This window comes from Emydura macquarii, unplaced genomic scaffold (genome assembly GCF_026122565.2).
Source record: "Emydura macquarii macquarii isolate MOO-44397 ecotype Brisbane River unplaced genomic scaffold, CSIRO-AGI_Emac_v2 contig_2636, whole genome shotgun sequence".
Taxonomy (NCBI): domain Eukaryota; kingdom Metazoa; phylum Chordata; order Testudines; family Chelidae; genus Emydura; species Emydura macquarii.
In genome coordinates this window covers 20,117,556-20,133,219 of record NW_027132773.1, presented here as the reverse complement: position 1 = coordinate 20,133,219, position 15,664 = coordinate 20,117,556, and the positions used below count along the sequence as shown (strand labels likewise).

At 37.9% G+C, this 15,664-nt stretch overlaps 1 protein-coding gene across 1 annotated transcript in view; it reads right to left on the bottom strand.

Moving 5' to 3' along the window:
• Positions 1-15,664, bottom strand: part of CFTR (CF transmembrane conductance regulator) — a 126,993-nt gene that overhangs the window by 46,558 nt on the left and 64,771 nt on the right. Inside the window, exons 16-20 of the mRNA XM_067564253.1 lie at positions 12,730-12,767; positions 11,692-11,963; positions 10,246-10,325; positions 5,723-5,873; positions 3,508-3,735 (exon numbers count right to left, since the gene is read on the bottom strand). Of these exons, the coding sequence (XP_067420354.1) occupies positions 3,508-3,735; positions 5,723-5,873; positions 10,246-10,325; positions 11,692-11,963; positions 12,730-12,767 (769 nt within the window). The remainder of the gene's footprint in view (positions 1-3,507; positions 3,736-5,722; positions 5,874-10,245; positions 10,326-11,691; positions 11,964-12,729; positions 12,768-15,664) is intronic.

Below are 15,664 nucleotides of genomic sequence, written 5' to 3'. Positions count from 1 at the left end.
TTTTTATAGACTCCTTCTCTTTAGTAAAGTAATTATAAACCTGAAGAATAAAAAGGAACATGGTCCTTTTGAAATCTGGTCATTTTCAGAAAATGAATTCAGTGCAGTTTCACATACTACCATTTTGTCTGCCTTCCCATATTTATATCTAGACACACAATCAAACTTCCATATTTTTTAAAATTGAGTTTGTTTACCTGAGTAATAGTGAACTTGACTGTACACAAAGTGCTTACACAAAACAGACAAATGAGGGGAAAAAGAGAAAATTGCTTCCCCATGATTTTTCACTGTAACTTTTCAGTTAATCCTCTGAAATATTAGTTTTAAGTAAAGTTGATAAACATTTTCAGACCACGACTCTTTTTTTTAGTTGATAATGTCCCTTTAAAGGTGTGAAAGGAAGGAGAATACAATTTTGTGTAATTTCTAAGAGAAAAACAGATAAAATGGAAAAAAAAATCTTGGCATATGAAATTTGGATAGCTGAACTGTGTCTTTACTGAATGCATTAATGCAGCTGGTTGAGCACAAAATTATTGAATTTGTGAATAAAATTATTCAAAAACAAAATTGGAAAACTTCATCCAAATCCAAATGTGTTGTCTGAAATCCAGCTGCACTCTAGTGGTTATGGACAGTGCAAATTGGTGGCACGGGGTTCACGCCATTTTAATGAAATTTGTTGTCTTGGAGTTGATGATCATAAAATGCTTTGAGCTCCATAGGTGAAAAGTATTGTTTGTGCCAAACTATCTGAAAACAGTCTACTGTAGACTTTTTTGCAGAATACTGCTGGGCTAGTGCAAAAAAAAGGGTCTCCTGAGTTTGTCAAGCTATTGGTAATTGTAATGCTAGAAAACTGTACATGTAATATATAATATTTGGCAGTAGAATTTCAAGTAAATACACAATAGAGAGACTTCATTCTAACTCAGCTCATAACTCTGGCACTTGGCATTCTGGATAGAGTATGGATAAATTTAAAATACTGTATCTGCAAGAATATTTAATTAATGTTCCTAATCTTGGTTTCATTTTTCTCAATTTTAAAATCTGACAAATACTGAAATATAATTCTACAGATAACGAAGGCCCTATCTTAGTCTCACGTGAAGTCAGTGGAAGTATTGCCACTGACCACAATAGGAATGGGATTAAGCATCAAACATTTCATATTTTGTGTTGTCCTAGAGAAAAAATGTAGCCACACCATGAATAACATTCTGCTAATTTAAGTAAGAATGTAACACTTTTTCCAGGGTAGCATCACAGTGAAATTGTCCACATACTATGGTGACCTTTAAAATTAACATCTAAGAATGACTGTGCAATGGTACATTAGACCCTCAGAGTTATGGACACATCAGGAATGGAGGTTGTTCATAACTCTGAAATGTTCATAGTTCATGAACAAAATGTTATGGTTTCAAAAGTTTACAACTTTCAAAAGTTTACAATATTGATTTAATACAGCTTTGCAACTTTACTATTCAGAAGAAAAATGCTGCTTTACCTATATTTATCTAGTAGTTTACATTTAATACAATACTGTATGGTATTTGCTTTTTAAAAACAATTTTTTTTTGTCTCTACTGGTTCCATGATTGCATACTTCCTGTTGAAAGAAGGTGTGTAGTTGACCGGTCAGTTCGTAACTCTGGTGTTCATAACTCTGATATTCTACTGTATCTGCAATATCAGATTCCCTTATTTTCGGAATAGGTAATGCCTTCTAACTTTGCATCTCACAGGACGCATTCCCATAAGACAAGACCCTAACTGTGGAATCTCTAATACTGTTACTACTGTGTGGCAACTGCTGGTAAATCTTGACTCTTTAATAGTAACCTCTCTGTAAATGATGATATTCAAATAACTGAAAATGACTTACTGATGGTGATGGTTTTCCCTCTCCTAATATTTATTCATGCTATTTTGAAAGCATTTGAACAAGTAAAAATCAAGCAACATTTGCCTTCGAAATTATTGGGGTTTTACAAATGTGTTAATTAGCGCAATATGGATGTTATTAACTAAATAAGAAATCCAGCTAAATACTCAATCATTTCTACACTCAGTATTTAAGACTATTCAGTTCACTTCTGGTTTATTTTTAAATTATCTCTTTCAAATGCAGAAGAGAGAACTGAGTAGAATTCCTAGAGAGAATATAAGGCTATGGTTCTGAGGAAGGGCTCTGCAAATACCTACTGTAAAAGGCATATATTAGTTTTTTTACACACACACACCCTTCTCTCTCTCTTTTTTTTTTTTTTTTTCATATTAACTGTTTTTAAAAAAATAATTTCAACCTGGAGGAGGGTCTATCCCTTGTCTCCAATCCATGCACACATTTGGCTCCCATGATAAAGCCCTAAAATCTATTGTGGCAAAGCTTTCTAAGAATATCTCTTGTTTGAAAACGCTGATACTCATTCAGTAAAATTAGAGCTGTGCAATGCAATAGTGTGGAGTTTTCTTTTATGGTTTTCTCCCTGAAAATCAGGTAAAACTCATGCTTTCCGGTACACTTTGCTTTGACTTTTCAGACTTGAACACAAAGTTCATTGTAAAATTTGGGAGAGGGGGACAAATGCACATTAACAAGAACTGAAATATACATGTAACACTAACAACATATTACATATATTAAAACTGCTGAGTTTTGCACTGGGCTCAGTAATTTTAACATGCAAAGAGAAACTGAAGCAGGCAGGCTTTGGGATTTTCTGTTACAGAACATTATATTTAACTAAAAAATTTTCTATGACTTCATTTAGATGCTCACTTTCCGTCTTGAACTCTAAAGATGCTATCCTGGACAAAGGCAGCCAATGTCTACCCAACAGTGGCAGCATTTCAGCAAGGAGTGAGAAGGTGAGAGCATGTAACATGCATAATTTTATAATTAGTTTGTCAAGTCTGGTGAGTACTTCAGGGAGTTTGGGTGGCAGGTGCTAAACTGTACTCTCAGTAGATAGAGCACCAGACCAACAAAGAGACAAAAGACCTGGGATCTATTTCTGACTTGTTGTGTGTCCTCATGCAGTTCACTGAATTTTTCTGTTTCTCATATGGGACAGAAACGTTAACTTATCTATACTAAGAGCTTTGAGCTCTACGGAGAAAGAGCACCATGTAAGTGTACATGTATTGCTTTATTGTACTGTAACCTGGTATGGCAGTGCATAGTTGCATTAACATAAGAGAATTTTTTAAATAGTTACAGTGCACAGTAGGAAATTTTTGGTTCCCTTTAACACATTTTTCCTCACTATTGCTTTCAAATGAACTCTTTGAGTCAATTCTGTATCACCTGAGATTTTAGATAATATTAATTATCTCATTTCTATCTTTAACTGATAATATTTTGATGGAATAACAACACATTGGCTATTTTAATGCTTTGTCTTCACTCTATACTGCAATCCTGCAATATTTTCTAAATCTGGCCCCTTAAACAGAAGCAAAGCTTTCATTTTAATCTCAGTGAAGTTATTGTACCTGTAGTCGCAATAGAGATGAATGTCACAGCAATGAAGAAGATGACAAAAATAATTTCTATTCTCATCTGGAACCAGCGCAGTGTGGACAGGTAGAGGAACCAGTTTGCCGTGTGTATGTTCAGTGTTTTGTGAAATAAGGTTTCAAAATATGGCTGTCGCCCAAAAGCTCTTAGTGTCCATAGTCCCTTTAAGCTTGTAACAAGATGTGCAAAAATTGGACTCCGGGCTGTAAAATATTTAAATTAAAAACACTGTAAGTACTCATTCTTAAATACCTTTCAGAATAGAAATGAGCAAAAAGCCCACCCCCACTCATTAATACAACTATCTTCACTTGTTTAAATTATATGTGTGTTCTTATTTTTCTTTCACAAATACCATCAAGATATTCATAGGACAGGATATTCACAGTTAGTATAAGTACTTGTAGAAACCCCTGCTATAGTGCGATATCACATGGAGGAAAACCAACAAAAATGAATTCCTTAATGATCTGAGAACTATGCAAAGCAAGACTTTTAGCAAATAAGAGTGCTTCATCACTCTAAATTGCAGTGTACTGACACTGTATTTTCAATGTGGGTTTTGCAACACCTCAAAAGTAGTAATGATCCCACTGAACTTCACAATTCAGACCTGTCTCTAATCAAAAGCAAAAGTAATCATCACTGTCTGGCATTCATGACTGAGATGCTAAGGTGCTGCAGGTCTGTTCTGAAGCCACAACACTGTCTGAACAAATGATCCAGCAAACGCTTGCTTCTAAAATAGCTTTGTCATTACGTGTTCTAAATGCGTTTCCGCATAAAAAGCATATATCCCTGAGGACTGCTGAGCACCGACAAAACCTGGTCTCAAATTTTCAAGTACATGTATTCTTATTAAAATTGTATTTCGAGTCATTATTTGTTTTCAGCTCCACTGGCGATGCCCAACTTTAAATCTGTTTTCTTCATTGCTCTTAGGCAGCAGGGCACTCCCTATTAGCTGGCTCAGTAATAGCATTGGCGATCAGAGATGAATGTTTGTTTCTGCAGACAATGAAATCTTGCACCAGAGAAGACAAAGAAAAGGTGAAAGGGTAAATTGCTTCTCCATTTACTTTTTGTGGGTTTAGGTGTCTACTAATTTTGCTGCTTGTACTGTGACTCAAGAACCTCTTAATGCCAGCTAGCAAAGGGACACAGAGGGGGTGCAAGGAGGTTACAGGTATCTCCTGAGTCTGGCATGTACATTCTAGTTCACCAAAGATTGTCATGGAAGATCTGTAATAAAAGCTTATATCATACTGATCCTCATAACTGTTGTGAGATGTATGGGTGGATGATATTTAAGGAGTTATGTGTCTGTACCAGAAATCTGTATTCTTAAAGTCTGTGTCACCACCAGAGGTGAAGAAACAGATTTCCTCTCAGATGAGAAATGCTTATCTCTCCCTGTTTCTGATGTAAGCTAATACAATAGATGCTCCATTTATACACACAGTCAAATATTAATGAAGAGATGTGATATCAACAGGGGAGAGGCACACAGGAAACAAAAAATAAACCAAGCCACAGGGGATTATCTTGACTAAGGACAATGAACTTTGTGGCTATTTCTAGAAGGCAAGGCAGATGTTTCTGTGCTGTTTTACTGAGGGGACAAGCTGTGAGAATGGCTTGTGTCTTGGGGAAAAAAAATCTCAATAATCATCTCTGAAAAATGAGGAAAACTTTGGGGTAAGCTAGAATTCTCAAGACAAGGAAGTAATTTTAGTTTAATCTAAACTTTAGGATGTGTGTTATGATTTTATTTCATATGTAACCAATTGTTTCCAGTACCTTCTCTTGCTAACACTTTGAATCTCTCTTATTTAATAATAAACTTACTCTTGTTTTCACTATAAACATATAGAAGAGCTATGGTGTAAATCAAAGTGCTGGTCCTGAGTTGAATGTAACAAGTTGGTGTGTTTGGTTCCTTTGAGGGCAGCAGACCTGGTATTTCTGTGAATAGCCAGTGATAGAGGATCTCAGGCTGGGGTTCATCTGTTATCTACCTGCAGAACAAATGCAGGGCTGGTGTAACCCCGATGAGTATACTTGAGTGGATGTCAGGCTAGTTGTGATGGGGAGCTATCGCTTAGCTGTCTCAAGAAAGTTTCTCTCTCTCTCTCTCTCGGCAACAAGGTGACTCACAACCCTTGGTACCCCAAGAACCATTATACATACCTTCAGATTCCAGTTGTTTCAGCTGCTGGGAAGTGTGGAGAAAGTATGCCCTTAACATAATAAATGCTCCTATCACAGGCACTGATGCCAGGAAAATGTAGGGCTGTGAAATTGAGACTACTATTATAGCGCCCGTCACAATCAGTATTAACTGTAGGATGAAAGAGAAATAGTATTGATACAGTAAATTTTTCATATTACAGGCTAGAGATTGGTGATGGAATCACCCCTTGAGGACTAGATACTATTCAACTTCATTCTTAACCAAACACAGTGCTTCCCAAGCTGGGATCCGCAGCTGAGAACAAACCTCATAATAGTCAAGGCACTAGGTGGATGCTCAGACAATTTGTTTATTTGTTTATTTATTTATTTTGATTTATAATTAATCCATAAAAACAAGCAGCCATTCAAAATTCTCTGGACACTCTTGCATTAATTTAATATAAGATTAAATACACTGCCCTCACCAGTACTTCATCATCTTCAGCATAACTCCCTGTCTTTCCACAAAAATCTAACACCTAACCTTCAAAACGATCCCTCCAACCCCTCCCTATGTGAAACAGATGGGCTATGCGGCATATCCAGAAGCTGGCAAATCCAGACACACGTAGACTTGGGAGGCAAGTTCCATAGTTGAAGGACTTAATGGAAAGTGCCCTGCTGGCAGCTTCTCTCCCTTTTATACCAAAGGAGTTCCACATTGGATGTCTTAGCCAGTATACATTGTGGCAATATGGCGGGGGGGGGGGGAGAGAGAGAGAGAGAGAGAGAGAGAGAGAGCCTCTCAGGCCCCAAACCAGTTAGTTTAATAAGGCACAATCAACACCTTGAACTCCACATGGCAGTCAGTGCCGATCATGGAGTGTTGGTGTTATGTGCCCTTATCATGCAACTCTGCTTAATGCAGCTGCATTCTGCACTAGCTCTTCCAGGAAGTCTCAGGGTGTAACCCTATGGGGTGTACATTATAATTGTCTAATTTCAAGGTGAGAGGAGCATGGATAAGTAAGGCCAGGTATGTATCCTGAAGAAATGGTTGCACTCTCCTTCTAATTTTATATAGAAAACTGAGCACTCTGTTACAACCTATATCAGAGACTTCTAAATTCTGAGCCTGTATCAAAAGTGGCAGTTGTACACAAAAGATAGAAGCATAAAGATCTGAGAATCATCAGCATTTTGGAGACACTGCAACCCATCACTATCACTGCTAGCAGCCTCATAAATTCATTGAACAGAAGGTGGGACAAGAGTTAAGCACTTGCCATGTCTGACAGGCCTCATGGCAGAAGAATAACTCCCCAAAGTCGTCTTCTCAGAGCAAAGCCAGACAATGGCTAACCTAGCATTTCCTGTCAGAGACTTCTACCATTTTCACAGTCCTTCATCATCAGTGGTTGCTGTTAGCTCTAACAAAATCAGCATGGACTTATCCTAGGTGATGTACCATTGCTACTTAGGCTGGATCTGATGAGAATCAAGTAAATTAGTAGCCTCTAGGTACTGCAAGAGTTGCTTTGCAAAAGAGAGACCTTTCACCTCTAAATCACTGGCTGAATCCAGCCCCAGTCAGTAAGTGACTGAAAACTGTTCTGTTTGGAAATATTAGTCTCAAAGCATTTGCTAGTAGACAAGTATTCATACTGCCATGAAACCTCAAGCTCAGCAGAAGGCGAAGACTGAATGGCCATTGAAACTGAATTAACTTTCAGGCTAAAAAGAAACTTGCACAGTTGCTGCTCTTGCTGTCTGTGACTGTAAGAGAGGACTTCAGTTTCCAATGATCTCAGGTTGTTGTCTTTCACATTAACATTACATTTTTAACATAGTTTTGTTTAAGGAAAAATTTCCTATCCTGAACTTTTTTTTTTTTTTTTTTTTTTTTTTTTTGAGTATTAGTATTAGGGTATCTGGCTGGTGAGTCTTGCCCACATGCTCAGGGTTTAACTGATTGCCATATTTGGGGTCAGGAAGGAAATTCCCCCAGACAGATTGGCAGACGTCCTGGGGGTTTTCCACTTTCCTCTGTAGCATGGGCCACGGGTCACTTGCTGGAGGATTCTCTGTACCCTGAAGTCTTTAAATCATTATCTGAAGACCTCAATAACTCAGTCTTAGGTTGGGGTCTATTACAGGAGAGAGTGGGTGAAGTTCTGTGGCCTACGTTGTGCAGGAGGTCAGACTAGATTATCATAATGGTCCCTTCTGACTTTATAGTCTATGAATTTAAAAAATCCTCACTTGGAATCTAAACAAATTAATAGTAGCATTAAGGTTTATTGAAAAGTCCCTATTGTGACAGTGCAATGGTAAACAATGAGATTCTTCACTGTTTTTATATTTGTTTTAAGAGATGAATCTTTGGGCTGATGCAGTATGGATTATAACTTTGCAGGCTGCATTGCACTGGTTTGTGGTAATGCAAGAGCAGATTTGTTTTGCTCATTATTTCATAATGCAGAATGTAACGGCAATTCTTAAGAGAAGAATGAACCATTCTTCTGAAATTCAGTCAAATTATGTAGCTCCCAAATCAAAGATTCCACATGGAATCATACAGTATCATGATACCTCTGATTTAATATAGGTTCCTATTGTTCTCTCGAATTCTGCAGAGGTCACCAGTCTGTGTTACTCTGTCCTTATTGTTGCTGTGCCATTGTTGTAACTGATCTTGCCTGCATGAGCAGAATTAAAACAGGAAAGAGAGACAAACCCAGATCCTCAAAGGTATTTAGGTGCTTTACTCCCACTGGAAGTTACTTTGAGGAACTGGCTCAGAGTCCCTAGAGGAAAAAGTTTCATGGATCATAGTCACTGGAGCAAAATGTTAATGGAAAACAAAGAAGAAAATTAAAAGGGACTTGTAAGCATAGAATGAGAAAAATAATGCCCAAGGACAAATAGTGTGAACTCATGACTCTGCTCAGGATATCTCGTTTGCTGCCTGTGAGAGAGGAGCATTCTTTTAGTCTGAACCTGGATCCTTTCTTCCTTTTCAAACATCCTAACTATGGATGCATAAAGGAAAAAACATAAAATTGAATTGTATATCAAAGTGGAACATTGATAGTAAGCCATATCACATATGGCTCAATCAGTGCACTTGTGTTTTCATAACAAGTTCAATTCTTAATAGTGCAGATCTAGAACTATAATTTGAAAAAGGTACATGCTTTGAAGACTTTTTACAAAGTCGTTATAATGAATAACATTATATTAAAGCCAAATCACTGCTATGTTATACACAAGTTGGCTATTTGAAATTCTAAATACTGTGGTCTGGTTTGAAATGGGATCTTGGACTGACTGCTTCAGCAGGAGATATAAGTTACATTTCATAACTGACACTTTAGTTATGAGAACCTCCTTTGTGTGCTCTGTGTAGGTGCTTCTTTTCCCTTCTAAATAAGTATTTCTTGTCCAGAATATAAACAGGGTTTCTCCTTCACAAACTATATTTTAACCTCTCTTTAACCTATAGTTCAACCTCAGAAAACATAATTTTATTCCACGGAAAACTTCAAGATTTCAAGACATTTTTTATCTGACTATGGGATGAAAAGTAAAAACCACATTTTTATGGGACAGAAATTCTGAAAAAGTTTATTTCAGGAGAAATGGATTTTTTCTGCTTGCTGGCTGTCTGTCTGCCTGCCTGCAAATCTCTTGTCAGTTTCACTTTCTGCCCACAGAATTTTGATTTTTTTCCCAAAATTGAAATTTTCCCATGGAAAATTGTTGATTTTTATGAAAAGGACATTTTCCATTGGAAAATCATTCTGATGGAAATTTTCCAACCAGCTCTAGTAGGTACATGAATTAAACTAACCAGAACCTTTCGGACAGTAAATATATCTCCTTATCAGAATCGAAGCCTTGACATTATACATCAGAGTTTCAATGGCCTGACCAAGTCTCCTAAGCCATAATGCACAACTCCTGGGCTACATCAAAGTCTGGTCACATATTTCTCTTATTTGAATACAGTTTTTAATACAGTGTTGCCTCTGACTAGCCAAAATAGTGTAAATCAAGAAGTTTCATATATTCTTACTGAACATAAGACTTGCCCAATGGTCTATTCAGTCCAGTATCCAGTCTCTGACAGTCCTTATAGTATCAGTTGCTTCAGAGGAAGTAACCTTGTAGTATGCAGCTATGGAACAACCACACTACAGGCAATGTTTCCACCTAACCAACAGTAATTAGAGGATGGCTTTTGCCCTGAAGCATAAGGAATTTACATCCTTTCCAAACCTTTTTTAAAAAGTATTTACTACCGTAACATTGGATATATTTATCCATCTAAATGTCCAATTGTTTTCTGAATCCTGCTCAGCTCACAGCCAACAGCTAAATAGAAAGGGGAAAAAATCTGACCAACAAGCTAAATGTTTGTTGAATTCTATTTTTTCCCTTAATTATTTTTATTTAATATGATATTTTATCCATGCTGTGTGACTGCAGGGAAAGACTAAATAAACAAATAAATCTAGAACTCTGATTTTACAAACCTGAATGAAGTCAAATATTGTAAGTGGCAGTAGGTCATCCAATATGGCTGTATCTTTAGAGAATCTGTTAAGTATTCCACCTACAGATGGAAAAAACAGAAATAAAGCAACTGAGCAAACGGCTCATTGTTACACGAATACGTTCTACAGAAGTCATCTTTAACTAGAGCTATAGCTTTTCTGCATATGAAATATGTTAACTGAGCTGACATTTTTAAAGTTTTGCATTAAACTCAGCCTTGGTTCAAATGCAAATGTAATTCCATTATTGTTAATGGAGTTACATCCACTTACTCCAGGGCTGAATTTAGCCCTGCAGCTTTTATTTTAGTTAGTGAAGTCCCAGGAAAATGTAAAGCAGGTTAGTGCAATAGGAGAAGCATGCTTAGATGGAGATGGAGAAAGGATCAGGATTGCATCACTGATGCAATAGATCTTGCTAGATTCTGTATAATTTGTGAATTAACAAGGTATTTGATTTCAAAATATCAACTTCTTGACTTCCAAGCAGAATTATTGTACATGATATCAGAAAATAAGAAGATAAGTAGTAATAAGAAGGAGACATATGAAATGGAGACTCATTTTGGTGCATTTCTATTCACTAGTGTCTCCTGCTATCTGCTCTGAGGTATAGTCTAGTAAATGAGTATGGGACAGGAATTTAATATACAGATGACAGTGGCACTTAGTGCATTAGTTATGTAAAGAAATCTCCAGCAAATTTAGGGACAGACTTTGATCCCTTTAATCATGCTGAGTACCACCTTATTCCACTTCAATGGAACTGCATGGAGTAAGGCATTACAGAGGCTTGGTCTACACTGGACGTGGATTTCAGCAGCAGTCGACGGGAGATACGCAAGCTATGTACAGTAACTTGCGTATCTCCCATTGACTTGCTAACATCTACTTACTGCGGTGTCTCCACTCTGCTGCGCCGACGAGAAATGCTCTCCCGTTGACGCAGCGCTGAGCTACACTTCTTGCTAGGATGGATTGCTGGGTTTGATTGAGCGAGTCTTCACTGCTGCTCAATTGAATCTGCAAAATTGATCCTGCATTGCCGGTGGCACAGACATACCCTTAGTGTGAGTAAGGGTATCTCAATCTGACCCTCAATGACTTACTGTAGAGTTGTCTTTGTATCTTATACAACAGTTTTATCCAAAGTAAACTCAGCTCTTGTCTGTTTTTATGTCTCTTTTACACTGTTATAAAACCTGAAGGAAATATTTCAAAACCAAAGCAGACGTCTAAAATGTGTTGTACTTAAAATGCAGTCAAAATTTTCTAAAAGATCCACGCTTTACTTTTGGGGTAGCAAACATTTAAAATTGAACTGAGGTAGTAGAGAAAACAATGGTGCCCTTTAAACAGAAAGAAGCATTCTTTAATTAAAATCAAATGCACAAATAATTGTCAGTCAGTTTCTAACTTGACTACCTGCTTTCAAAGAGATGAAGGTTGACATAGGTGCCTGAAGAACTGCGTGCAGCATCTTCTGATGAAGTGTTTTTGAAACTGTTATAAGAGTATGCACTAAGGGTAAACCTCTGAAGATTCCCAAGGCAAGCAGGGTATCTGCCACTCCCACGTAAATGTAAAAGACATAGTAGATGCTACCGTCGGTGATGATCACTGGTGCACTGTTGGACACATCAGAGCTGGCATTTCTTGGCTGTGTTTCATTTGCTGCTGGTGCAACAAGCACATTCCTGTGAAATGCAAAATTTAAAAAAAAATGATCTTACTTCCTTTTACTAACATTATTACACAAGTAGTATGTACACAAACTCCATTTGTCCTAAATCCATACGGGTGATTTTTCTTTCTTGAACATCAACCTACATGTATAAAACAACTAATTTGTCACTACGCATGCTATTAAGCCTAAATTCTCATCTCTTCGTTCAGACACGCTGGTGCTAAATGTCTTCTTTATCACTTCTCAAATACGTGAGTGCTTATGAACAGCAACAATATCTTCTAAAATCCATTTCACACACATGCACTGTAGATGAGTTGATAAGGAAATAGACAAGAACTAAGGCACTAAGAGTTTAGAAGCCCTCTCCTTTGATTCTCCCCCCCCCCCCCAATATTATTATGAAAAATATATTATATTGGCAATATCTTCTGAACCTTCTGGTACCTTACTAGGAATTATTTAAGAAAACTAACCTATTCAATTAGTGGAAAATCCATCCTTTTCTAAAAAAGAAAATCTTTTAATTGAGAGTTCAGCAAAATTGAATTACTAAACAAGCAAAATGCTTCATCTGTGTCATAAGCACCATGGGTGAGGCCAAAAGTACTTCAATTAATTACTATAAGAGTAACTTTATTAAAGGTATGTTGTTGACTAGCCCTAAGGATCTTCATGAACAGATATTAAGAGGGTTACTTTTTTGGTTTTTTTTGCAAAAAAAGCAAGAGCAGAAAGAGATGCCCCAAACCGATAATGAAATAGTCAATACTTACTTTTTGAGAAACCACAACACCACCAGAGAAGCAGCCACCTGCAATCAGTGAACATACAATTATTTTTTTCTGTTACATTATGTTCTTTTACTCCCTTTTCTTCTTTCCATGACTATGGTAATTGTTTATTACACCATTATTTGTACAGAGAACATTATAAATGGATGGCATTCAAACTTCCTTGAAGCAAACACCTTGCCACCTCTGTTCCTCCTTCCACAGGGAATCCTTCAGTGCACCTCCGCATAAGAATTATATTTATACAGATACTTTATCAGCATTCAAGTAGCAAAACATCTTTTATATTTGTTGGTTCTGTCTGATTAATAGGGATTTATCATTCTTGGTGACAAGGGACACATATTGTATGTTTGGATGTTTCTTATGTTTTAAATATTATTACATTTTGTTAACAACTCAAACAGTGAGACTGCTCCCTAGTAGATTTGAAATGTGTGTCAAGACTTAAAATGAGAGTATAGAATTCTACTATAATAATTTTATTTAACTCCTTTGTCTGACACTGTTACTGTTCAGCTCAATCTGTCCCTTCTCCAGTTCAATTCAGCTGTAATTTCTGTCCAATCCTTTGTTACCAGAGTTACTTTAGTCTTGTAATTCTCTCTACCCAATATCTTTGTCTGATCTGAGTATTCCAGCACAAGTCTCCTATCATTTGGCTGCTAGTTTTAAATAATTATTCAACTCACTGTTAATTTTCTGTGCCAGCAATCAAGTTCCACTGTGGTTAACTCATCCCTTCTGTATAGGCTCTCTTTCCCTCTCTCACCCCCATGACAGCCCTCAGTGTCTAATAAATATAGATCCTCCTCTTTACACTGAATTCTTATCTATCCACTGAGATGCTGGAGAGCCCCCTGTCAAGTTTATCTGGTACATGATACTTGAAGCTTTTCAGAGAAAACTACTGGATAGATCTTATAATTAAACTTTATTCCTAGTAATTTAAATGTAGATTCTCGGTCCTCTCTCCCCACATCACTGGTATCAAGATATGCCTTACCACGGACTGCACCCCAATAGTTGTTAGAAATTTGTTTTACACATCTCATGAGATCTGCCACCTTCTCTGCACCAGCTAGATAAGTCACTGAAGAGCTGTTACAATAATCTATTAATCAATATCTCCCCCTTCCTCCTATGTCTCACAGCAATAATCCCATCTCCACCTTAGCTCCTCCTAGTACATGACCAGAATTCTCATCTGAGGGATGCAGAGAGCCAATTGTGCTTTACAAAAAATCCTTATATGCTGTTTGTGTGAGAAAATCCATCTCTTCTTCTAGTCTACCAGTTCAGCAACTCTGGCATCTAGATACCGTATTCAGGCATTAAGGTCCATGTGCTTCTCGCAAATGTGCACACACACAACACTTGGCCACAAGATAAGTACTTATACATTTTCCTTGTAATAATGCCCTGGTTTGGTTATTAAGAGGGACTGAACCTGGGACCTCTAGATGTAAAATAGCTCATTCTACTAGATTAAAGGCAGCATCCATAACATGCTCTAGCAGTGTCTCTTCTAGCGCTAAAGGCTTCCACATGGAGCTCAATTCTCAGCTTTTTCTTGATGCTACTCTCTCAGGTCAGGCGCATAAAGTCTCTACTGCTAAAGGATCATACCCATCATAAACCACTGTTCATGCTAGAGCCATTATTCAGGGACAAAAGATCCACACTCTGTTGCTGAGGGTGTAACTCCCACTTTGGTTGGAAATTTTGTCCTCATGCTGCACACATCCACCAGGGTCTAAACACATTCTATGTGATAATTGAATAAATACCTCCCACCCTGCTAACCTCTTGCTGGTCTTTGAGCTCCGTAGTTATACAGGGATTTTACTGAGTGGATACTAGTATGTCCTAGGTTTGGTCTTTCAGTTAGATAAGGATTTTTAATGCTTTTAAGTTATTGAATAGGTTTTTTCTTTAGGTTTCTAACAACTAACTGAGCAGCATACTCCCCTCACTGCCAGACTACCAGTCAATTCAAAGCTCCTATGCTCACTCTGTCTGGGGCCTTTCTCTCAGCTTTGAGGCTGCTACCCCCTGCATCAATGCAAATTGGCTTTAGCCCAGATCCTCAGAAGTATTTGGGTGCTAAATTCCCAATGAAATCAATGGGAGTTACATGCCTGAACACCTTGGAGGATCTGGGCCTCAATAAATTAGCAAGTGTAGTAAAAGTGAAAGCAAAACTAATCTGGGCCCAGATTTTGAATGGTCCAGAAAGAGAGTGAGGGGTTAGAAGGTGATGTAAAGCAGAACCAACCCCAACTAAATCATCTCAGCCCGGGATTTGTGAAGCTGCACCGTAAAAACCTCTAAAGATGGAGATTGCACCACCTCCCTAGGTAACCCATTCCAGTGCTTCACCACCCTCCTAGTGAAAAAGGTTTTCCTAATATCCAACCTAGATCTCCCCCACTGCAACTTGAGACCATTGCTTCTAGTTCTGTCATGTACCACCACTGAGAACAACCTAGCTCCATCCTCCCTGGAACCTCCCTCCAGGTAGTTGAAGGCTGCTATCAACTCCCCCCCTCACTCTTCTCTTCTGCAGACTAAATAAGCCTAGTTCACTCAGCTTCTCCTCATAAGTCATGTGCTCCAGCCCCCTAATCATTTTCATTGCCCTCCGCTGGACTCTACAATTTGTCCATATCCTTTCTGTAGTGGGGGGCAAAACTGGACACAATACTCCGGATGTGTCCTCACCAATGCTGAATAGAGGGAAAGACTCACTTCCTTCGATCTACTGGCAATGCTCCTACTAATGCAGCCCAATATGCCGTTAGCCTTCTTAGCAATAAGGGCATACTGCTGACTCATATCCAGCTTCTTGTCCAGTATAACCCCCAGGTTCTTTTCTGCAGAACTGCTGCCTAGCCAGCCAGTTCTTGGTCCGTAT